Source organism: Ciconia boyciana, chromosome 3, assembly GCF_034638445.1.
Source record: "Ciconia boyciana chromosome 3, ASM3463844v1, whole genome shotgun sequence".
NCBI classification, from domain to species: domain Eukaryota; kingdom Metazoa; phylum Chordata; class Aves; order Ciconiiformes; family Ciconiidae; genus Ciconia; species Ciconia boyciana.
This window is the reverse complement of record NC_132936.1, coordinates 24,774,171-24,800,807: the sequence shown is the minus strand read 5'-3', so window position 1 is coordinate 24,800,807 and position 26,637 is coordinate 24,774,171. Positions and strand designations below refer to the sequence as shown.

At 33.7% G+C, this 26,637-nt stretch overlaps 1 protein-coding gene across 1 annotated transcript in view; it reads left to right on the top strand.

Moving 5' to 3' along the window:
• CSMD1 (CUB and Sushi multiple domains 1) overlaps window positions 1-26,637 on the top strand; it is a 1,308,402-nt gene that overhangs the window by 1,117,296 nt on the left and 164,469 nt on the right. The window contains exons 37-41 of the mRNA XM_072855145.1: window positions 1,509-1,613; window positions 12,502-12,620; window positions 18,401-18,470; window positions 20,764-20,880; window positions 25,134-25,343. Coding sequence (XP_072711246.1) covers window positions 1,509-1,613; window positions 12,502-12,620; window positions 18,401-18,470; window positions 20,764-20,880; window positions 25,134-25,343 — 621 coding nt within the window. The remainder of the gene's footprint in view (window positions 1-1,508; window positions 1,614-12,501; window positions 12,621-18,400; window positions 18,471-20,763; window positions 20,881-25,133; window positions 25,344-26,637) is intronic.

The window sequence follows — 26,637 nt, the reverse complement described above, 5'->3', positions numbered from 1 at the left end:
GATCATCTTCATGATCATCTTCATGATCATCTTCATGTTGAAACAGTGTGGGGACCAGTATTGATCCCTGGGGGACCTCACTTGTGACAGGCTGCCAGCCTGAACTATGCCATTGAATGTGGCAATTATGAGAATTAAAAACACTAGCCTCGTTTATTTGTCACAGTACTATAGGATATAATTTCTCATCTTATTGAATATCACCTCTAAGGAAGTAAAAAAATGTTGTTAAATGTCAGCAGATCCTACAAAGGAACAAAACTACCAGAAGAGCAATTTTGTTCAATGAGGAGTGTAATAATTCTGAGTCAACATCCTCATTCTTACAGAACAGACACATTAAACATCCTTAAATGTATTTCACATTCCATATGGATACTGTGAAAAGTCCTCCCTCCAGGAAGATGTTTCACTATTTTCTTTATTTTATGGTAAGTATTGTGTGATGCGAATGCTCTGCGCTGTCTGTGAATCTCCATACTTGGAGCTTCCATGTCAGACAATAAAACCTTCCTTAAAGGCCAACTTGTCATCTTTTAGCTCCTCACCATTTATATCAAGATTTTGCTTAATACAGTTTTAGATTTGAAAGTATTTACCATTTCCTAGTTTAGACTGTAGACTTACAAAGATAATTCTTTCCAGCATTTCTTTTTAAGACCAAGTTTTAAGCTCATACCTAGACTGCTCACAGTTACTATAGAAACAGCAAATGCCCCACAGGAAATGAAAATGCAACCACCGTTGAAGTTCATTAGCTACTTGATACTGTCTTTGAGGGTAATCATAGAATTTTTAGCCTCAGTAGATGTTCCAGCTTTATACTGTAAAATGAGTTACGTAGTAGTCAGGTGGTAACAAAGAAAATGTTGTGTCAGACTTAGCAATGCTAGTGGCAAAGAATGTGCCTGGGATTAGTGATAAGCTTGTTGTCTACTGCACAGTGAAGTCAGTGGCACACAATTTTATTACAGTTATTTGAATTAAATAAAGCTAGTATGTCTTCTTTTTTTTAAAGTGTTGCACCTGTTCTTCATTTCCTGTCATACCCTCAGAATTAGGATAAGTGGTTGAAATATTATTGTGGGAAGAAGGTGTGGAGCAGACAGAGAAAAAATATGGACTGCTCTGTTCTGTGCTGCAGGTTTTTTATACATGTGTAAAAAAGTCAAATGGCAGTTGAGCTTGATCTCATAATCAAATCCTTTAATTATGTGATTTTTTTTTTGTTTACATTTCTTTTTTCTATCCAAGTCAATAAAGTTTAATCTGAACGTGATGGGATCTTGTTTGATTATACTTATATAGCCTCTTGGTATCATGATTTGTAATCAAAATTTTCTTGCAGCTTCAGGAGAAAACAAGGCAGAACATAGCAGAATGTTTGAGATTTCCATGCACATAATGAGAAAATTAGCCTGTCTGATTCAGTCTTGGTTATGTCTTTTCAATATAAACTTTGATATATCAGCATGCTACAGTTTATTCCATAACTTTTATTTTTCCAGGTACAACTGTTCCAGCATTGTTGAATAGCACCTCCAATCAACTTTACCTGCATTTTCACTCTGACATTAGTGTGGCAGCAGCCGGTTTTCACCTGGAATACAAAAGTAAGACTGCTTGCTATTTGAAACTTTCTCAGCAAAAAGCATGTATATGGAAAGGCAAAGGAAGGTTTTATATTCTTCTTTTGTGTTTTTTTTTATTTCTTCCCCGACTGCCAAAGTCTACTCGGCATGAACCTGATATAAGTGATATCTATTAATCTGAAATTTTAAATGAAGCAACATTTGAAATTGCTGAAAACCAGCTTTCATGAATTAGCAGCATATAACAAATCAACCTGGCAATTCAAACCAACATTTTAAAAATGTCGGGTTTAATTATGCTGTGGGTTTTTTTTTCAATTTATTTCAGCTTAGTTCTGAAATTTAGGTAACAAAAAAAGTAAGAGTTAGTTTCACTGCTTGGAAATAGAAAAAAACATAACAGATAACTTTTTTTTTCCTATTTATACATGTATATATTTATTCCTTGATGTTCTTTCCTTCAAATTCTTTTCCCTCAACAAATTGCTGTAATTGCAAAAAAAACATTATAATCCCAGAGCTACAAGAAAACACTACAGTTATCTTGGTAAATCACTGGTGGTATGAGCAGAATAGTTAATGTTAACTAAGAATGTTAATGGCAAATTCTGCAATATATCAACTTTTTATATGTTTTGTGAGCAGCTTGGTTCTAAAATACAAAGGTTTGGTGTTAATCCCTCAATGGATTACCTCACGTAATCATATTGAATTCAAATCTGCATGTTTGTGTTATTAACTTTCTCAAAACCTTTAAATACTACAGAATATAGTAAATTCAGTACATGTGCTTGCATAGTATTGTTTTTAACTGGAAATAGTTATTGCTAAGAATATCCTAGTATTTAAAAAAAAAGTGATGATGAGTTAACAGTCTGATTAATGCTTTGATGAAGGCCACAAAGTAAATCCTCTTTAATTTTTGAACATGAATGTGCTCTGTTTTCTTACAAAGGGTATTCAAGAATTTTCTTGAAAATGGAGTTCGGTTTTGTAGTACATGCATTCCAATATTAATGTCTAAAAATGTTAATATTGTTATTCATCTTTTTTAAGAAGTGCACATAAGTAAATAAACATATGGATGATCTTTAATAAACTCTATTTAGGTTTGAGATTAAAAATTGTATAAAATATAAATATGTACAGAATTTTGAAAGACCAGATTTTCAGCTCATAACAAATATTTTAAAGTAAACATAATCCACAAGATAGTCATGTTTTCATTTAGTTACCTGTTTATTTCAAGTATTTGTATGCAAGCATGTTGTAGTTTTTTTTAATATAACCATTCTAATGATGATGTAGAATGGGAATATGACTATTACTTCTGTAGGAATTTTTTCAGAATCTGTTATTTTGACAAAGTTATATTTTTTTGTCTGGGGAACCCTCCTCCCCAGTTGGTCAGCCTGTTCTCCTCCTCAAGCCTTTCCCCTTAACCTGCAGTGATAGAATAATTTCATATGAAGTGTAAAGAAGTATTAATTTACGAAGCTGCTGTACAATGAACATTTTTAAGATCAATTTTTATCTTTTACTGTATCAGTTTTATTATCCGTGTGAATCCTGAAAGAAATGTGTTCTGTTAACAAGTAAAAAGTGTTTGGGAGCATGCACAGTCTCTTGGATTTATGCTTTTGTTTGTCTCCTGATTGCCAGTCCCACAACTGTGCTCTGTTATAGCATCTATTAACCTCAGTGGTTCCAATATTTCAATGCCAGGGTTTTTCAGAAGGGTAACTCAGTACAGGTCAAGGTAGCAACATTCAGCATTCAGAGCTTAGTTAACTATTCTGTTGATAGTCTGGCAGGAAAGAATAATTTCCTTTCTTATGTGGCTATATGGTCTCTTCAGGGCTAGCAGGAGTACAGTACATCTGTGTGTGTCTCTGAATACAGAAATTGAGCAAATCCCCACAGCAAGAATTTACTGTTTTATATTGAGCAGTCACCTTTTTAGATAAAGAAAGAAGCAGAGAAGGAAATGCTTTTCTGTGTAACCAGATGCAGGTATTGCTAGTGTTTATGGATTCTGAGGCCTGTGATCATTTGGTCACCTAGTGTTTGAAGCAGCATTGGAAAAATAAATACCTTTGGTTCAGAAGTCAATCTAAAATTTTGAATAAAAATGTCCTTTTGTAGAGGGGTTGTCTTACTAAAGAAAACACAAAAATGTTTGATGTCTGGGAAAAAACATTCGACGTGAAATACTATGTTAGAACATCAGCTACTTTTGATAAAAGCAAAGGAAAAGGATGGCTAGATTCACAGTCTTTCTAAGTAAAATGCTTTGCAGGTGTAACATTCAGCTATAGTATAAGACGCCTCAGTTCAATTCTTTCATCTTCTTGCAGGAATTTGAACATCTACATAGTCATAGTGGGGGTCCTTAATATCTACTTTTAAGGCTGTTCTACTTAATAAGACTAATTAAGCAGCTGTAGCAGGATTTGTATCAGCATTCTAATTACCAGGAAAAATGGTCAATCATTCAAGTTCAGCTTGTATTTAAACATTTTATAAAAAGTAGTACAGCACTAAAATCAGATGTATAAAGAATACACCACTGTTGTGAGGCCAGAGATCTATGTTTAATGTGTTCATTTAGAGGACAGAGCTGGACTTGGATGTATGTAGGATGCAGGCAATTGGTTGCGATACTTAAGAGGGTACATGGTTTTCAGTTCTTGTTCAAATATGTGTTTTAAAAGTTTATAGAATGGAATTATAAAAAAGAGCTTAGGAGTTTGTCTCCTTTGCTGAAATTCTCTGTATGCCTCTGTGATAAGGATATTCCTCTGAGTAGCAGCAATGTGGGTTCAAATCACTGCAGGTAACAAAGACCTTCTCTTACTTTTTGTAAGTTGTCAGTAGCTGCTTTGCAGGAGTCCACTCTGTTGTCTTCTTTCAGTTTGTCTTCAGTGAGGACAGAGGAAAAGCAATGGCCTGCAGTAAGAAAGGCCTTCTTCCCCATTCATCGATTCTGCTCTTTATTGTAGTGCTTCTTTTTTATTTTATGTAGTCACAACAAAAGGAAATTCAGTGACGTATGGAAAAAAATAATATTTCAAAGATGAATGACCGTTTTCCAGAAAGATTTATATAACATCCCTTTCATTTCCTGATCAGAAAGCAAGCTGAGGGGACACACTAGAGAAGAAGAGAGAGCACAAAGTTGCTGGGAAATATTGTCGATAAGAACTAGTATCAGTATAGATTCAATTAAAGAAACAACAGAATTATGCCAGTTTATATGAGCTGAAAAACTGTCCCTTAGTTTTGTAAAAGAAAAGAGAAAGAAATAGTAATAAATGACAATAATATAATCATGCAAGCAAACCAGAATTAATATGTATTTGTGTGTTTTAAAAATCTCCAGCATAACACTCCAGCACTGTAGATGCAGAGGATTAGTTATTTAATGGTGTTTTACCTATGGATAGACAGTTCATAGAGAAGAAAGTCTCAAAAAAATAAATTTTAGCTAGTCCTCAGAGAACTAGAATTTGTACGCACACTTTTTATTTCATTTTCAACTAGGCCATTTTGTTCTTGTTTAAAGTATTTTGCTATAGAAATTTGGTGGGTCTTCTGTGACCCTGATTAAAATTTAATAATGATTTTATTGGAAGTATTTAATGTATAGCTATGCTTATTTTAGTATTTGAGTAATGCTTTTATGAATCCAAATGCAATTCTATGTAGTTCCTGCTCTTTCGTGGAAGGGGAATGGCTTTGTTTATTAAGTTATTTTCCTGAGCAATCAATTGCTGTCAGTCAAAACTAACAATAAAAATTCACAGTTGTTCTGATTTTTCATTGTATTTCAGGGAAATGCACAGAGATCATGACTTAATTTTATTTTCTGGAACAATAAACCAAAATACCAAACTTCACAGCTACCTACATCCCTCATGGTATATAATCTTTGAGTTCTTTTCTCCTGCTACATGTACATAGTTCCCAGTTAACATTAATTGAAAATATATGTATGCATCAGAGGACACTGGATCCTTTAATATGGTTTTAGATATAAGTATTTTGGAAAGAGAAAAAGCTATTTGTCTTTGAAATTGAGAAAGCTTTAATGCTTTTCATAAGGCAAAAATTTTGCAAATCCTCTTTTCAAATTTCACATTATATTGCCTTTTTTTTTTTTTTTTTTTTTGCTTTCTTTTGATTTGGGAACCAGGCTTCCTGCTTAATCCTAAAACATTTCAAGAAAATTATTTAAGTAAATGAGCTTTGTTTTAAATTTTTTGAGGGTGAATAGAAAATATTACATGAACAGGAAGTGCAATTAAAGTTGCTGTGTATTCATTATTCTTTGATTAACAAGAATCATAAATTATTAGAACTAAAACCACTAAAATCCTTCCTATACAAACACCAAGTAGGTAAGAGAGTGTTACGTCTTAGAACAGTGAAGAGATGGCCTTACACTTTAATATAATTTATTCTATAGTGAGAAGACCTTTAGGAATTGCAGTGAAGACAATTAGCTTTCCAACCATAGATATTACCAGAAAAACGTCAGTTCACAATAAGAAGCTGCTGATCGCATCAAGTCCAAATAACTTCAGATCTTGCATCAGCAGGCCACAACAGGGGTAGAAGAGACAAAGTGGACCTAACAGTGTTTCATCTAGCCTTATCTTTTCCATAAATTTCAAATTAGAGTAGTAGGTAAAACTGCTCTGAATTTGCCATTCTGGAATCCTACAGACCCCTGATGTCATTATATGAAAAAAGTCTCCACAATGACATTAGGAAATGAAGATCACTTAGGAACACTCCCTTCATCCTTGGAAGAAATTCCAAGGAGCAAGGAGCAAGGAGCAACAGAGGAGAGTGTCCTTAAGTCACTACTAAATTATTTATCCAAAATAGAAGTTATTTCTCTAGAATAGAATTTGTACATCGCCTTAGTATTTTAGAATAAATGGATGAGAGTTTCTACTTAAAAAGTTATTTTCACTAGTGTAAATGTTATAAGCATGCCTGGTTTTAGACCAGTATGTTTGGGAAACCAGCTTTATTTCAGTAAATATATATTTAGTTTGCTATCATTTGATCACCTGTCTTAGATTCCACACTGTATATTGCTGTTTTAAAGTAACTTTATAGAACTTCATAAATACTTTATAAAAGCTTCTGCCACTGATGACAGCTTATTTCAATCCTAAATATTTCAAGATAATTTCAATAATTGAATAAGTATTGTTTTATTTCTTGAAACTTTTTCTTCCTTTTAGCAATGTGTCTTTCTCTTGCCCTCTCCATTTGTGGGTTCTTTCTATCTATAACTTTATTTTCATGGGATCTGGGCAGTCTGCTCCTGCAAACCTCAGTTCATGTCTAACCTAGGCAGTGCACATGTACCCTTTGTAGACTTCAAAAACACACAAGTCTTCTGGTGACTAATATAATTTTGTCATTTACTTTAGAGTGTTTTTGTGTTAGGCATTAAGGATGTAGGTATGAGTTGGTTGTCGAAGTTGAAAGGTCATACTCAATTTGTATGCTACAGTCAAATTGATGACTTAGATGAGTTTTTTTCCTTTTTTTCTTTGGATTTGGTTTGGTTTTTTTTTTAAAGTCACATACATGAACTCACTCAAATTAAAAGAAATAATTGGTCAGTGCCTTAGAGAAATTTCATTCTGGTCATAACGTAACTTAATTGTAAGTATTGTTAAGAGCCACTGTGTGGCGTTGTTTCTTGTTACTTCAGAAGGGTTGTAGGTGTTAAACTGGTTGCCATAACCTATGATGAGAAACAAAGCAGTAAAAATATGCAACAGATAATTGTAGAAAAGAGAGGAATTAATAAGTTAAACTAATCCTTCATATGTATGTTTTTCCCTCCAAACTGTGATAGAATAAATAACAATTATTTTCACAGCCACCAGCAAGTCCAATCAAAATGTGCTTTGTTGCATTTCTAATATGTGCAACAGTAGGAAGAATAAATATTCCTGCTATTTGATTGAATCCCTTTTAATCTTAATGAACAAAGGAAACAACTATCCAAACGGTATGGTTTAGAAATGTGTCTATTTAATTCAATTGCATTTGTGGGCACTGATGTTTCAAGCTTGGTCTTAAAATCTCATTTATTAATTCAGAAGTAGTTTCAATATTTTCTTTAATATACAAACAAATTAAAAAAAAAGTCTGGAAATAATGAGTGTTTGCTCATACAGCATGCTGCTTGAACCTCTTGGTTGAAGTCAGGTTTGTTTTAGTAAGACCTGAATATATGATGAATATAGATGTGTAGGTTAAGGCCACAAATGTCTATAAGTATATGTGTGAATATATCCAAATGTAGTGATTAGAATTAAAATATTTAAGTAAAAATCCTGTTTTATGCAAGCAATATTTTAATATTGTCATCTAGCCTTATTACCTTGAATTAAGATATGTGGAACAATTCAGCATCATTCTTTTTGTAAGCTTTTGTTTTACCGTTATACCAAGATAATGTAATACATGTGAGAACATAAGCTTACTTTTAATTACTGTCTCCTCTTCTGAAGCTTCTCTATTGCATGTTTTCAAGTGCTAAAGGTTCTCAGGAGCTGAAATAATGGATTCACTGGTAAGGGGACTAGAGAACAATGACTATCTTCTGTAGTACTTCTCTATCATAAAGATCTTTAATAAATTCAAAGATAAAAATCAGACTAGTAGAGAAGAAAATGTATTCTTCTAAGTAGCATATTGTTTTTTGTAGGTCCAGATTAAGATCTTTCGTGCAATTCAATCTTTAATGTGGCTCTTCAGTGCAGCAATGTTTTCTTTTTCCCTGTATTAAAGCAGGTGTGAATCATAAATGTACCATTTTTTATTTAAATTTCCTGATCCTATCAGTTGTTGACGTGAATCTGACCCCTTTTGCAGTAATTCATTAAGATAAATGCATTTTCTAGGCTGGTGTCTGAAGCATGCAGTTTTGGAAGGGACAGCTTGGGGTTTGGTATACACCATTATCAAAATGGAAAGAACAATTCACTCCAGCTTGATGTTTGTAATATAATAAAGAACAATATGTTTCAGTTAGCCACAAAGGGGCGGGAGGGAGGAATTAAAAAAAGAAAGCCTGATGACTTTTGGTCAAGCTGTCAAGAAATTCTTTTGTTGTTCAGTTTGCAGCTTTCTGAAATGGACACTAATGGGCATTCACATTGTCAGATATGCCAGAAAGGATTTTATTTCTGCCAGCAATGGCAGTGATGTTTGGACAGAATTTGAGGTAATTGTAGGCATGTATATAATTATGGAAGTGAGGCATATTTGTCTTATGCCACAGTGGAGCCAAGAAAGTATTTAGCAGACAGTAAGTGGAAGAAGGTCAGGGAGAGGGTTATCATTCTTGACATTGATGTGTTCTCTCTTGTACTGCATAGCAGAAGCTGAGCTCTGAAGAGCATGCACTAAGCAATCCTTGTCCTTTTTTGATTGCTTGTACTTGACATTTAACATGTTTTCCCTTTATTACTTACTGTTCACATACAATCTAGTTTACTGTATTTCAGAGTGTCTGAATATTTAAGTTCTCTAGCTTGGCCCCGGATACCAGAATTTGTTTGCTTTCTTTCAAGCATTCTTTAGATTTTTGGACCAGTTCTAACTGAACTAGTTATCTAACTAAACTAGGCTACTATTATATCATGATTAGAATGATGAGGGTGAGGATTCACAATAATATTTGACCCTGTTTCTAACTTTCTCTTTGCTTTTGGGGAGGTAATATTGCTTCTTAATGTCAGATATATCAAATAAAGTCAATTATGAGTGGATTTTGCATAGTGTTTTGTATTATTCTGATAGAATATTCTATATTATAAGTTGTATCCTCAGACAAAAGAAGTAGTGTATACAAAGTATTATACAAATTATAAGCAGCTAGCAGAAAGAAAAATATTTTACTGGGTTATTAGAATCTGTTAAAGATAAAATATGTAGTGTAATACCATATCTAACAGTTGCACAGAAAATTACTTTGAAGATTTTCTTTTGACCATAGTCTATTTAAATTCTGTGTGCTATTTAACTAATGATAGAAAGAGCTATATTACAAGCACATTATTTGTATTGCTCTGCAGTTACTGTTATAAAACTGTTTCTGTGACTCAGAAAAATCTACAAAAATAACTTTATTCATAAGGATCTAATACTGCAGGCCTGTAACTCTCAACACAGAGGAATGCTGAGTTCAACCAAAATACAAATTTCTTGAAGATGGGAAGTGAAGCTCAAATTTATATTCACAGAATTCAGCAAGTACATTGCTATCTATATTCAATTTAGTCACAATGTCTTTGTTAGGTGCTTATTTATTTAATAATGGTGAGTTTGGAGCAGATATTTTTAAATTTTGTTTTCTATTCAAGAGTGAGAAAGGTAAGGAAATGCAGAAATAAGGCTTGGTTCACTTAAGTTGTGTCTGAACACTGGATTCTCAAATTAGTAAACAATAGTCTGTATACTATAATTTGAATTATTGAAACAAGATGTTACCCTTCACATAATACTGGAGCAAATGGACAGTTTGTGTGGATGCAGACCACACCTATTTAGTACCTATACTCAAAGAAATTTTCCAGACATGGATACATTTATGGTATTGCGGAATACAGAGTGGTTGACCAAAAAGAATGATACTAGGAAACTGCAACAAAACCAAAACCATTGAAGTTAATGACGATATCCTCATGCCTATTTGGAACACTACAGTTCCACATAATGACCACACATGAATTCCCTACAGGCAACACGAAGTCACCATAACATCATTTGAAAGTTGATGATATTGGTAGAACACCAACATTTGTAAATTCTGTGGTAAAAATTGATGAAAATCTTGAAAGAATGTTTAGATATTTTCCTAAATAATACATTCCAGTACATAAAGGAACTACTTCAGGGAGATCTTGCTTGCAACTATTAAATAATTATTTATGTGCTAATTAGAAAATATTTAGTTTAATAACTCTTGCATCAGTTGTTACAAAGACTACACTTCATACCTTGATAGCTGTCACTCAGCAGTAGAATGGCTTGCCATTATCACTGTTCATTCCTGAAAAAAGTGAAATGTAGTAAGACTCAAGGGCACAGGACATAAAGGATTATGGAAAGTATTCCAGGAAAGAAAAAAAATGGCTCAGCAATCACAATTTTCAGGTGAAAGTATAAAAGCTATTTCAAACTTCTGTGTGTTTCATTAGGAAAAATATATTTGCTTCAACTAAACCTTGAGGTGCAAAAAACTGACTGGAAGTGGGTGAAGTAGGAAACACAAAATTCTTATGTGTGTACTTAAGATTTGTAAGGCATTTATATTTGAGTGATTAAAAGTAGATACATAAAGGTTTAGGGCATAAAGTTAAAACCCTGTCTGTATCAAAATGTGCATTATCTGAAAGAAAATTGTATTTCTGTAGAAAGACTAGGGTCTCATTGAATAATATCAGATATTGTTTCATGATGAACCGTCTGGAACAACAGACTCCAAAATGTCAGATATCAGAGTAAAGCCAAATATCATGTAATTTCTGTACTAAACACTCTGTAAAGTTGTTCTTACTGTCACCAAAGGGGTTAGATTTCATAAGAAGACAGTGAGAGTTGTAGCATTTAGGCAGTTATTTTTTCATACAAGTGAACTGAAGGATACACAATATCACATTCAGGATAGTATTATTTTTGTCTGATTTTTACATAATTTTGTGTTAATAGATTCTAAAGTTCTGTTCTCACACATTGTGAAAATAATTTCTGTTCTGTTCTGGCTTCTACACTTCATATTTTAATAAAATATAACAGTTACATATTTATGTTTCACTAGTAACTTTCTCTAATTAATAAATGACTTCATGATAATATTATATATTTTAAATTGATTTTTGACTTCAAATAAAGCTTTGAATTTTATAAGGGGAATGAGATTCTGTCAGACCATAAACTGGCAAACTAATTCTGCTGGTCCTTCTGTTTGCAAAGAAAATCTTAAAAGCACAGAATTATTGAATCTAATCAGCAGTTTCTCAACTGTCTGGTTCATTTGGAGCATTTTAGCTTAGATAGCAGAGATGATATTTAATTTTCAGTTGTACTGGCTAACAAACTCCTTAAATAAGCACACAAGGAAGAAAAAGAAAAGTGATATGCACTTGGCAAAAAGCAGAAGCTAGTACTTCAGGTTGCCAAATTTAGGTGAACACATTTGAGAAATAACTAAACATGGAGAGTCTTTGTAAAACTAATCTTCTGTTTGCTAACACCTGGCTTAAAAATAGTTAAGAACAGTCTTTCCTGTCACTCTTACGCAAAGATTTAGTTTTGGGTTAAGAGTACTAAATTTCAGATGTCTGAACTTCTTTGTAGTCAATGGAGTTGTCTAAACATAAGGAACACCCTTGGCCTTTAGCTGCTGTTCCAAAAGGCTCTACCACCTAACCTCAGTAGTTCTGCTCATCTATTGTTGAAAAGAGAGAATATGCATAAAGTGTATTCCCTCTTTCTCTCTCCATTATCTTCATAAGGATAAGAAAGGAAAAAAAAAATTTAAAAAAAGGCTGTTCAATATACTGAAGTTACCATACTGGTTGAAGACAATAAAATGGCATAGTATGTGATAGCAATATGACATAGTAATTGGTATAGTCACAGTATATAATCTTTGTGTTTCAGTCATACCATTTGTATTCTGCAGGGCAGTTCTGAAAACTTCTGTGTTTTAAACAAAATTTGAGTTTAATGTTAAAGTAAATTTTTAATTAATGTTCTCTTAAAAATACCAAAGCTGTGCAAAGAATTCATTAGAGCAGAGAATATCAATGAAGAGCTGTTGTCCACTTATCTATGTTTTTTCAATCTTTGTGTTTACTTTCCTCAGCTGTAGGCCTTGCTGCCTGTCCAGAACCAGTAATTCCTAGCAATGGAATCAAATCAGGAGATAGATATATGGTGAATGATGTTTTGTCATTTCAGTGTGAGCCAGGATATACATTACAGGTATTTATTTCTTTCTTTTTTCTTTTAATTATACACTGTGGAATAATTGCAACAAAATGGCAATAGCCCCACCCAAAACCTATTTTAATGAAGGGTCTGTAGTGTGTCCATAGAGGTGATTTAAGTAGACCCTATGTGAGTACTCCCACATTATAAAGCTGTGGATGTGTAGCATGTCTGCCTATCAGTAAATCTGGGCTGGCAAATCTTGTTGTAGATTAACATATGATGGAGCAGTAAAAGCATCAAAATGGACAAGGAAATAATATGGTTAAAATGTTTTCTCTATAAAATTATTTTAGTACTATGCTTATTGAAACTGTACTGTGTTTTTTTATTTCTGGAAGTGGTCCCTCTAGGTGAAATTTTAACCACAGTGGTACCATGTGTGGTACCACATTTATGCCACATGTACCATATGTGGTACATAATATGCCATACTATATTATGACATATTATACATAATATGTGGTACCATAATATGCCATACTATATTATGACATATTATACATAATATGTGGTACCATAATATGCCACAAATATGCCATAATGTACCACAGTGGTACATTATGGGATTTTGTATTCTGCTCAGAAATTGTAGAATTTAGTTTCTAACGCAAATTTTATTCATGCTAAATCTACTCTTAAAAATCTTTCAAGGAAAGAAATATTACAAGTTAGTTCACAGATTGGGGATGTTCATTGTTCACAGACTGGTTTAGTTTCCCAGGGTAGACACATTATTGAGCTGCTATTTGTAAATGTCACAGTACTATGTAAATCTAAGACTGAAAGCTTTTTTCTTCCCTCATTAGTTCCTCTAATTCATTTACATATAGTCCACCACTGGTGTGATACATTGAAAACATTTGAGTCCAGAACCTTTTGAGTGGTAATAGGTCTCACTCAAGAAAATGTAAAAGCATACCACTGTATCAGAGAAAGCAAAGTGTCACAACTTCTGCTCCAGAGAAGGATAAAGTCATGGCTCCCTATCTGATGTTTGCCAATTCAGTGCTCCCTCAGCATATATAGGCTTATTCTTTGGTCTCAGTATTCCTTACTATTCTCCTAAAATTCAGACAGGATTCAGACTGAACATCTTAGCTCTAGGCTAGCTGTGGGAACAGCTGCACTTGAAAAGTCTCTCGAGGTAATCAGCAATATGCTTACCTTTTCCGTCATGTATTATAGATATAGGGTCAAGTCTTTAACCTAATCCATGCTCTTTACATTTATAGCATAACTTGAAACAGTCTGTATCAGAAGCATCCCATATCCATAGCAAAAAAGATTGTCATACATGTATCCTATTAATTAGAAAGGATTCAAGACTTGTGCACAATAAAGCCTACTCTACCCATCTTGAGCACTCGCTGCTCATTTAATGGTTCGAGGATTGCTTACAAGCCAGGTGATGGTTCATATATAAACTACTTAAGTTTTTCTCTTTCCAGCAAAGGAAAATTTAATATTATTTTGAAAATATCTACTGGTTTAAAACCTTTAACTTTTGGACTTTTTAAACTTTATTTTCCCTATTTCATCTTTCCTTTACAGTATCCTTTGTAGGTAGCAGTAATGTCAGTAAGAAATGAGAGACATACAAGATTTGATATCATATTTTTATTATACTGTCCCTTCAAAAGGACTGGCTGTCATTAAAGCTTGACTCCCAAATAGATTCTGACTTCCATTTAAAGACTGCTAATGAACCATTAACCTTTTTCTATTTCAAAGTAGCATTAAAATAAGTATATGATGAAATGCCATACTCTACAGATACATCTATATTGCTATAGTCAAGGCAAAGCTATGGGAACTGAAATTTGATCTTCAGTGCTATTAATTTGTTAGAATGAGGTGCTGGCATGGTTTTGGCCAAGGTGAAGTATCACTGTTCAGTAATTATCACAAGCCAGAGACTATTCCTGATAGGCAGTTTGCATCGTGACACTTTGTTTTGGAGGTAAATTCGGAAGAAAAAAGTTAAGGAGTTAGATATACAAAAGAATGTGCATTTGACCTCAAGGAGAGAAAACAAGCCCAAGTACTTCTACTATTATAGATGTAGCTTATATGTTCTTATAGTCCTTTTTTGTATGCATTGAGCTAAATTTATTATTATTAATCCCTAGACTCAGGACATTCTATTTCAATGCAGAATCTATCTGGAAGTCAGCCTACAATAAACTTGGTTGCACAACAATAAATATAATTGTATTTTAAGAGTTGTTGGATTAAACCAAAAGTAATTTATTTTTTGCTTCTTTGAGAAAGATTCCTGTTTTGAATATTTGTAGAAAAGCTGTGTGGAATTCTTTATGTATTTTTATTCAGTTCCACCCTATGGATCAGGATCTGATTGTGATGCTGGTAGGGCTGTCATATAATTGCTGTTCATATAATTGCCAATAGGTGCCTAGCACCTCATTGCTGTGATCCAAGCCACTGCTTCTGAGCCATTAAGACTGAAATATATATAGGCAAACATCTGATTGTTCAGTTAACCTATAGCACTGACCCTATAGAAACAAGTGAAAAACTTACCCTATACTAACTTTCCTCTGGAGATGGAGTAGCATCTAATCCAATTTATTCCATCTAAAAGCCAGCTATCTAATCTGAATTGGCAGTTTAGGCTCTCATTGTGACACTAGAGACAAACAGTCACACACCTCCAAGGACTGATTCATACTAAGATTTTGTGTTAGGACGGGTACCTTACTCTTGTCTTTCTTCACTGATTAGGATGTCAGAAGGTTAACATGGGTATCTAACTTTAAACTGCTTAGGTTTGGTGGAGTGACTCCTACTTATATTGCCCATCATATTGCACACTTTTCTCTCCCTACTTTTTCAGCTATGAAACATCTGAATTTTCCATATGAACAAAGGGGATGATTCCATTGACATGGATTAGAAATAGATAAACTCTCAAGATACAGCATCATTGAATTTTCTGTCGTACTTAAAATAGTACTGCTGAAATATCGAGGTGGAGTGATAACAGTAGAATATGAATAATTCAGAAGTAGTTGGAATGAGTACGGGAAACCTCTTGAAGATACAGATTGTTAGCTCTGAATTTATGTTTTGGAGCTATTTTTACTTAGAAAAAAGTCAGAAATGTGAGTTCATAAATACAGTATTAGTATAAAACAATAATGTATTTGTGACGAAGAGATCTGCACCTAAGAAACAGATCTGTGTTAATGCTAAACTTTAATACACTGTGTATACCACTATCACGAAACCACACAACGTTTTTTGTCTGTGTGCAGGTATTTTCTGTAGTCCTTGAATATGACTAACTGCACTTTTGTTTTTATACTTACAGGGATTCTATAATGAAATACTTTCTTAAAATTTCGTAGCATATTGTTCCTTAACTGTACTTCTCACCTCTATTTCCATACATATATAAATTTAATCCTAACTGTGGAATCTGACTTATATAAAAACTAGTTTCATGATCTTGTCTAAAGTGTAAAACAAAAGACCTTCAATATCCAAATTCAATAGAAAAGAGTTTGAATCTTTTCAAAATATTAATGAAGATTTCTATGCTGTATGGACTCTGCTGTAAGAAAGTGCATACACATGTATGTATAGTATGTTGCTCAGACAGCACAAGTAAAAATGGCTCTAAGTTAAAAAGAAATAATAATGAAAATAAGGTTCTATGAGGCACAGTATGTTTGCTATTCAACAAGTATAGATCAGCATAACTTTGCAGATCCGTTTTTCTTTTTTTTTTTCCACTCTGGCTGTGAATTTACCCTCAGTCTTTAGAGAACATATTCACAGCTAGCAATAACAATCAGGTGTGGATTAGTTTATAATTGAGACTTACCAGAAAAGTCACAGAGCTCAAACTACTACCTGGAGATGCATAAGAAAGGTAATTGCTAGCTGTAGGATTAAGTGTCTCCCCTCAGGAGGGGACTTTAAAAGACTGAAATCAAAGTGTGCTCTTGTTGGGAAGAGACTTGAAGCCAGAGGAACCATTTCATTTTATTTTGCAAAAGATCTTTTATAGGCCATTTTACTTTTTTTTTTACTGTGGTAGTTAAATTATGGCTTCCTCCCGACTCACATCAGAGACATGCAATCATAGAAGACTAGGAAGAGAGAATAAAATAAATCAGGGAATATTGCATTAAGTAAATTATTCAAAACCTCATCCATTTTGCAAGTAACTAAGATGACACAATAAGTGCATACACATTTTTCCTTTAAAATGAAAAGGCTGCTTTTAAAAAAAAAAAATATTGAATTGTTATCAATTTGTATAATTTTTATAAGAAAAAGACTAATTTAATTTTTCATCATTTTAATGAAAACTGATTTTTTTTTTCCTTCCAAGCCATTTTTTGGAAATGCTTCAGCTTGTCTTTCAAAAGCTGTTTGTCTAAATATACTTAACTAAATGATTAATTAAAGTAGTTTTATTCCATACAATTCCATACAATTCTATATGAACTTTATTCAAGGTAGTGTGTGTAATTTCTTTTTTATAAAAATACCAAATGATGCAGAAGTAATTTCATCAAATGGATTTTCCTTTACCATAGTTTACTTATTCTATCTTTTTTCTTATTTTTATGAGAATCTGATTGCTATGGACAAATAATATTTAAATAAGTCTTCATATTATATTGATAAAATGTGCTACCTTACTAAATATTAGACTCAATATTTATCACATCACAGTATTTATGACATCAATATTTATAACACAATATTTATAACACAATATTTATAACATCACAGGAGATGTTAAGTGACTTGCCCAAGTTTGTATATCCAAATGATTAAGACAGGAACTAAACCTTGCTGTCAGTGCCATGTCTCAATATATATATCAGACTCTTTCACACCTGCCAGTTTATTCAGCTTTCACATTCCAACAGCAGAATCCATAACCTGAGTTACTCAGAGCACAGAATTGACAAAAAAAGACCTTTTTTTTGTGCTACTGTTTAAGTTTTCAACTTAAACTGTTACCAGCGCAAGCAAAGCTGGGAGCATTTTGCAGTTGGTCCTGGGCAGGCACCCTGAAATATGTGGGAATAGGCTTTGCAGGTCACTTCCAGCTTCCACATGATTCTGCTTGGTTCTTGTGATGTTTCTTAAAAATAGGCAGAGTAAATTAAACATGACAGCTAAATAGAGAGGCACTTGTACTTTTATAGCTGTCTGCCAAGATGTTGCATGTATGCAGTGGGTCATGTTGTGAGGCCATGTGAGAGTTCAAGGCCTGCTGGTAATTGTGGATGACTGTCTTGGCATGGTCCACATCCATACCATCTGTAGCAAGCAGATGTGAAACAAATTCCTCTCTGGGTCTGTACTAGTCACTCAGAGCAATGGTTGTTTCACTACAGATTGCAGCCTGAAAATGAACTAGTATGCTTACACTGTGGATGAGTACTCTGGAATGGAAATAGGGAGTGAACCAATTTGACCATATGAATACCTGTAGTCAGCTACTTCTGTCTTGTAACCAGCCTTATATTTAGTCAAAAATGTGAAGAGGTTTTCAAGTTATCAAAGGAAGAGTGTTTTAGAACATTTATCCAGTAGAAAAACAAGAATATGAAACCTGAAGCATTTGAAAATAGAGTTTAACAAATTCATAGAAGTAATTATAATGCAGTTGGTTGATGTAAGAAAAGACACAGATAAGATGATCCAGGAGGTCCTCTGTAGCTCTGCCTTCCTGGAAAGTCCCATAATGAGTATCTGTAATCTAATATTTTGCCCTTTCCAAACAGGGCCGTTCTCATATTTCTTGTATGCCAGGAACAGTTCGACGCTGGAACTATCCATCTCCTCTCTGCATTGGTATGGATACTTACTTGTTTTCACTGTGTTCTGAACATCAGTCAGAAGAAACTCCTGGATTTGTCATGCCTATTGTTCCTTCACTTAATTCTGTTTCATTCAAAACTTTTTTGAGTTTCCATTTGTGTCTATGAAATACAGAAAAATTACAATAAAATTTTTATTTTTATATGTATATATATGAAAGATATATATATACATAAATTGTTCTTTCTTTCTTTCTTTGTTTCTTTATTTCTGTATATGCTGTTTAAAAAAATATTGTGAGAGTGTGCAAAGGAAGAAACAGTTGTTTAGCTTGTCCTTGTTTACCGTTGTTTAGCTTGTCCTGAATACTCTTCTTTGAATCAGGCTGAATCTTCTTCAGAAGGGAGAGGAAGTTAACAGATTCCTTTTGCAGCATGCTCAGCTTGGAGAACCTTTTCAAGAACAAGGCAGGTCATGCAGGGAGCTGAGGAGACTTGTTAAAGAAGCAGGCAGTCTGTCTGCAGTGGAGAGCAGCTCTGAAGCCAAGCCTTCAGGGTTGGTGGAATGAAAAAGAGTTTTAGGGATCCAGAAACAGCTGACTCTTTTCATCTGAGAAAGTTGTTAAACGATGCTGAGTTAAAAAGCAAAGCTAAAAAGAATTTCCCCTTTAAGCACACTAAGACCTTACCCAACAGATCTGAGTTTTTCCTGTGTAGATAACAATCTTGTTCTACTGTATTATTTCTTGATTAAACAAAGTTTAAGAGAATCAAGATTCTGGTGTCTTTTGGCATGCTTATTTCAAGAAAAAGCAGGAATGGAGGGGAGAGAAGCACAGCTCCATCATAATGTTCTGTCATTTCAGCTTTGAAATACATTCTTCAGTGAATGCTTTTAACTTTAATATACAGTCAGCAAAAGCTGTTCCTTTTAGCTTCATATCTAAGAGGAATTTGAAAGATTGGGATGATATCGAGCAATATTAATGTGAAATGGTTTTAAAGATTCCTTGTCAAGTTGGGCCTATGTATTATTTTGTATTGTCAACTTCTACAGAAGCAGTCACTTCTGATTAATATGAAAGCAGTGCAGTTCCTTCAAATCAATTTTAGAAATGGAAAATTTATTCAGGAAGGTGTATTTTCGGGTTTGGGTGGGGGTTTTGTTGTGCTAATCTTATGTTTCACCTTGTGTATTAAATATAGTTCGTATTAGCAAACAGTATGCTCATTGATTTTTTTTTCTTTAGTTCATGAAATTTTGCTGTCCTGGAAGCTAAAATACTCCCAAGAAAACAAAAAAACCCTTAAACCATGACCCCCCTCTCCCACCTCCAACCCTTAAAATGTTGATTTTTCTAGAAATGCAAACCAAAATCTGTTATTTTCACTAAATAATGTATTTAACGTTGCAGGGAGGTAGAGGTATTTGAGAAGTTTGAGGCTGATTTCTCAGCTTTTTAGTGTTGTTTTTCCTATTTTGATTCAATTTCTTGTGTTGTCTAACCAGTAGGTTAGTTTCATTTTTTCAGTACAATTGTCACAATGCAGAGTATCATAATTCTGTTACCAGATCATAAATCACTGTAACACTTGGCATGACGATTCATAGGCTTTAAAGTAGTGATTCCTCAAATAATAAATGTAAATTACAAGATTGTAATTTGATTTCTTGAAGTTACTCTTCCTTCATATAATTGTCCTAGCAAAGGTGTAAACTCAGCCACTTCTAAAGAAGTTGCTTCACATATTATAGTTTAGTTTTATGTCATCCTAAATGATGCAAATGGCTTTTCAATCTCCAAACACATGAATTTGTTGAAAAATAGCATACAGATATAAGCAAAGAATAATTCTGTTATGCAACTAGTCTATCCTCTTCCTGAATTAAAGAAAGAACTGTGGTGAGGTTTTTTTGTTTGTTTGTTTTTAAACTCAAGTGTGGTTTTAGCTATATTAACTAGCAGATCTGCAGCTGCATCATGGATCAGTGTCATAATTCAGTTTAATTCCAAATTTGTTCCTCTGATTATGAAGCCTATCTCAACATAGCACCAAACCTTTTTAACTGTAATTGTCAAGCTGAGACAATGGATTACCCAGTCTATATGTGCAACTGCACATTTGCAATAAAATCACATTGAACATATTGCATTAAGTAAGCATTTTGCTCTAACTTGAATGAGGAATGTTTTGACTGTGATAAATTTCACTGCTTGGGGGTCATGGGGATAAAATGGAAAATCCATTTTTGAATTAATCATATGCCAAATATTAAGAAATAATATTATTAAAAGATACAGTGACTTTCTTTTTATTTTTAATAGCTAAATGTGGTGGAACACTGACAAACATGGGTGGTGTGATCCTGAGCCCAGGCTTTCCTGGAAATTACCCTAGTAACTTAGATTGTACATGGAAAATTTTATTGCCTATTGGATATGGTAAGTAAACTTACATTTGAAGAGCAATTATTTGTATTCATCAGATTAAAATATATATAAGAATATTCTAATTTCCAGTATGAAATAGATTTTATCCAGTAAATGTATTTGTGAACCCCTTACATAATTATGCGCTATCTTTTGATTTGAAAATCATTGTCCGTTTAAAAATATATCTTTGTCAAAGCAACTTGTTATTTGTAAAACTCAGCCTGTCTCGGAAACTGATTTCAGAGCAAATAAAATCTGTTGCATGAAGATATATCAGATGAAACAGATAATGTAACTTCTAAATTAATTAGTGGTCTTCTGTTTAATGTCCTTTCATTGTCCCCCAAGTGACTTTTTAACAGTATTTCTTATGTTCTATGAAAATGGACAAAATGTAATTTCTAGCACTATGAATTTGGTTAAAAACATTCTAAAATTATATTCCAAATACCAGGTAACAGTTGCCAACTTAGAAACTTTCTAGGTTTGCATTAAATCTATTGACAGACAGAAAATATCTTCACAAATAAATAATAATTAGATAGAGAAGGTAATCATGGATAATAAGGGATCTATAAGTGCATTTATAAAACACAATCTTCTATCATTATCAGAAGTAAAAGAGGAATAAGTTTTCTTGCTGTGAAACATTATGCCCCATACTGTCAATTTAGTGCTAGTGCTCAAGTAAGAAAATTAATTTTAAAAGCTTATTATTAAATTACTATACTCATCTCTGGAAAGGAATTTATCTTCTGTGTTTTCCATTGCATTCATAAGAGCGATTTTTATAGTAGGATGTACTACTTACATAGAGTGTATTATATTCAGTTAATTTGTAGAAATACTGTGCTACTATTTAGAATCGTGCCCTTTTTCAGTGCGTACATGGTAAAACTGATTCATCATAGTTATGGATAGCCTTAGTAGCCTTAGATATCCTTATAGCCTTAGGATGACTGTAGACAGGACATCCTTGGCTAATTTTGGCATTGTAAAGCTACATTTGCAGAAAATACAAATGATAAGCACTGTTATGGAGCTATGTCATCCTAATTAGGCTACTACAATACTGCCTTTTAAAAACAGTCCTTCATATTTCTCAGAGTTGCTCTTTTTCTTTAAGCTTTTCCCTGTAGACAATGTTTCATGGATTAATTATGCAAGAGTGTCTTGTATCCTATTATTATCCCTCTCACTTCTCAGAAAGTCTCCAGTAGAGGTAATCCTATAAATTGAAAAGATTATGATTTTGTTTGGCAAGGGATTTAACAGGTACAAAGTGTTCATACCATTGATCTATCATTGCTTTTAAAAATACTGGAAGAGGACATTTTTTACCATAAAGTTGCTACAGGGATCTTTTCCCCAAAGTCTCTGTCAGCTAATCCACACATAATGTCTTTGTACCAGGTTTAAACATTGTGATTGATGTGGTGTTTCACAGAGAACTTCCACTGCAAAATCTTGGATACTATTCTAGTTACAAGTATAAACTTGTCTACCTAAGAGTTGTTTGTCTACATTCATTCTGTTTTATCAAAATAAATACATGAAGTCACTGAAACATAAACATTTCCAAAATTGAATAATGCTCCAGGATTTTTTTTTTTGAAAGATTTTAATGTGGTACTGATTGAGTTAGAGTTTAGCACTGTGCACAAAAACTGATCCAGAGGACACTCATTAACATGTAATGATTGATTCAAATTCCACTGAAATAATTAACCTCACAGTGACTTCATCTCTCAGTAAGTATTCCTTTATTCCTATCCAATTATTCAAACTTTGTAACTGAATGAAGCCCATGATATTATTGACTTAGTGCAAGCACACAGGTGTGCTTAAACAAAGTCCAACAATAACATTGTGGGAGCTAAATGTGTCCCAAAGTATAGTGCTCTCTTCATTACATGAAAATAGACTGATCGTGTAAAAGAAGACCCTACTAAAATCTAAACATTTTAAACAGATGGCAAGTACATCTTTTCAAGTGACTTGCAGTGATTTTGCAATGATTTCAGGTAGCTGTTAATTGATTAACATTTGTAAAAAAGATTAGCTCAGCTTGGAATTCTCATTATTTAGAGCATATTCAAGTGAGAGAGGAAATCCTGTTGAGATTAGAGCAGGAAGTAGTATAATTATAGTTTGACCGGATAATGATTTATTTTCTGTAGCTATCAGTTTTATTCTGTATAATTTTATGTAAGAAATGATTTAGTGTATAAAACTTTTTATTTGATGTATCAAATTGACAATTGTAACTTGTATAAACTAAGAGTTAAGGCTTGATGACACATACAGTATGTCCTCTAATTGAAATTAACATCTTTGAAAAACCTTTGGGAAAAAAATATGTTTATGTTTGTGTATAAAATGTGGCTATTTTAGGCAGTTTAAATTTTTAAAAGTTACTGGTAAATCTACTTTTTACTTTTAAAATACAAAGCTTTTCTATACTGAATATTTACAGATAGTCGTATAAATTCCTTGTCAGTAATTAAATAAGAATGATTCCATTTTAAAGGTACTCTGTGGCTTATCAGAGACCACTTCAGAACAGCAGGCTTCTTTTGTTTAAATACCTAAACACTGATTTTGGGTCTATATACATATGTCAAATTGAATTATCTGCTTGTCACTTTAGCAACCTAAGTATAATACTAAGTAGCTGCTCAATTCTTTAGAATTCCATGCTGCTGGCATCCAGTCTGGTAGGAATCACTAAATGCTGATACTGAAGTCAAGATGTTTCCGAGCTCCTTGGTGTCCTACCTCATCTTAAATCCCAAGAGCATTGTAAAATTAGTGACTTCACTCAAGTCACTGTATCAGATGCCATACAATAGATGGCTGATATTGAGACTTTGATATGTTCTGTATATGTCTCTCTATTGATAGCATCAGAATAAGTTTTCTTATTCAGCAGCTGTGAAATACTTGTTTTCATATCTCCCACTCTGCATAGGTCAGAGAAGGTACTAGAGCTAAATAACCCATATTCTTAGAAGTACTCTATAACAATCAGTTTATTTGGTAGTTTATTTAGATTCTCCTGTAGAAAAAAAAAAAAATATTTTTACAAATGATTAGATATCAAACCACAGAGGCAAAGATGGGAGCTATAGAGCAAGACTGAGTGAATGACCTACCCTGGTGATTAATCTATAAGGTACTCTTCTGGAATGAAGAATATGTCTCTACTGCTATTTAAGAATGTCAGGAAGAGAGTTAAGGCATTGAATATTTCACATTGTTTTGTTGGATCATTCAGTAATTCTGTTTTATTCCATTCGAGCTAGTTCTTCATAGTCTACCAGAGCAAGGTTACGTCCAAGCAATGAGGTTGCAAGTTACTTGGTACTACTTGGCTTTCGAACCAGGGGTTCATCCCCCATCCCTCTTTTGATATTATATATACACATAATTTGAGAAGCCTGAATTTGAAGTCCTTAGTCCACAGGAAGTAGTGCCAGAACTTAAAAACAGCTCTTCCCACGAGGTTATGCTTATACTTCTGACTGTTCAGCATTTTGGGAGTTGTCTCTCTCCTTTTCATTTTGTGAGAAAGGCCTGGTTCAACCACCTGACTTCTGGAGAGGGTTTGTCATAAATGATCCTGAGTAAGTACCTGTCACCAGTCTGGAGTTCAGTCCATCTTAGAGGGCTGCATACAGAGTAGAATGTCTCTAAAGACACACTGGCCCAAGCTGGAGGGAAGAGGAGGCATAGGTGACTTGGGTCAGGAAAAAAAAGTTAGAGTAGATAGTTGGAAGTAGGTAGGTAAACTTCTGCCTCTGAAAGGTCACTCTGTTAGTGACCTTCCCGGGTGCTGAGCTGATCCTGAGCCTCTGACAGGCCTGCCCCAGCTACAGTAATGCTCTTTCGGCAGAGTCCTGACCATGCTGTGACACAGCAGGATTTGTGATGTGCCCCTCCCTTGAGTGTTTCTGTTGGCTGGTTTAGGAACCTGACAAATATCTGGTTGTTGACTTTGTTGTGACTTTGTTTCATTGGTCCCTTCATGTGTGGTTATGATATTTATTTGGAACCAAAAAATTAGAAGCTCCAACTCTTGCAACACTTGGCAGCTATTTCCTTAATTTAAACATCCCACTTTGAATGGTGACTAAAATATAAATATTGTGCCTATAACAATTATTATGACATCTTTTTTTTGTATTTACATGTTGTAATATTAAGCAACATGAGTTATAAAAACTCTGGTTTTAATTTCTCTTTCTTTCTCAATGCTGCAGGTGCACACATTCAGTTTCTGAATTTCTCTACTGAAGCAAATCATGATTTCCTTGAAATTCAGAATGGGCCTTACCACACCAGCTCTATGATCGGCCAGTTTAGTGGAATGGAACTCCCATCACCCTTGCTAAGTACTACTCATGAAACACTTGTCCATTTTTACAGTGATCACTCAGAAAACAGGCAAGGATTTAAGTTGACATACCAAGGTAAGTAGGAACTAGCACAATGAAATTTATGGTTAAAAAGAAATTTATTTTTTTTTGATTATTTTTTAAAATATGTTAGGCATATACTATATAGCATTTTTAAATCTGTGGATTGTTTAATCCATAGGTTGAACTTTTTTACAACTGTAATCGTGTTGAATTGGAATCTTTATTTTACTGGTCTAAAAACCTAAAGCCAAGGTGATGTCATTTGTCACATAGCTGATACTCCTTTCCATCCCATTAAAGAGTACTGTTACTGGACAATACTGCTAATATTCACTGTCTTGTTTTCCAATTTATATAATCTTGTTGTATTTAATGTAATGAATGAGGATTTCAAAATATAGTATGAGTTATTTTAAATATTCAGGTGAAAATTTTTATAATTCTTATGGTATATTTTTGCAGTCTAGACTTATGTGGAAATTAACAGGAAATGAAAAGGTGACAGATAACACCCATTCTGTATCTGTATTTTCAAATACATATATTCAGTATTTGAACGTGTGAACGTTTTGTGGTCTTCTACTGTTGGCTTTTTTCTTCATCTTCATTGTTTGTTTTTTTCCCCATTAGTGACAATAAAACGTCATCCATTCATGCATATTTATAAAATGTTAAAATAGTCTTACTGAAAACTGTTGAGCCCCATTGCAGGATCTGAACAGTTTAACAAAATGGAACGGCTGGTTGAATTCTCATCTAACTACAGTGAGAGAGATTCATGCTACCTTATTCTAGGCTCTTAATTTAGATAACTTGGTTAGGTTTTCATATAGGCTTATACATGTATATAAGCCTATATGTTTGTATAAACATGTATGTGTTGTGGGTTAATCCCTGTGGGCAGTTAAACACCACGCAGCTGCTCACTCACTTTCCTCCCACCCCCAGTGGGATGAGGGGAAGAGGAAAGGAATAACAAAAGCAAGAAAACTTGGGGGCCAAGATTAACATTGTTTAATAAGTGAAGGATAAGGGGAAGAAGAGAGAAAGAAAACAAAACAAATCAGATTGCAAAGGCAATCACTTACCACCTCCCACAGGCAGACCGATGCCCAGCCAGTTCCCAAGCAAAAGATGGCTAACATCCCTAAACCCTCTCTTTTCCCTTTTATTGCTGAGTATGATTTTATATGGTATGGAATATCTCTTTGGTTAGGTCAGGTCATCTGCTTAGTTGCGTCCCCTCTCAACCTATTGCACACTCCCAATCTATTCTCTGGTGGGGCAGAGTGAGAAACAGAGATGGCCTTGATGCTGTGCAAGTACTGTTCAGCAAAAGCCAAAA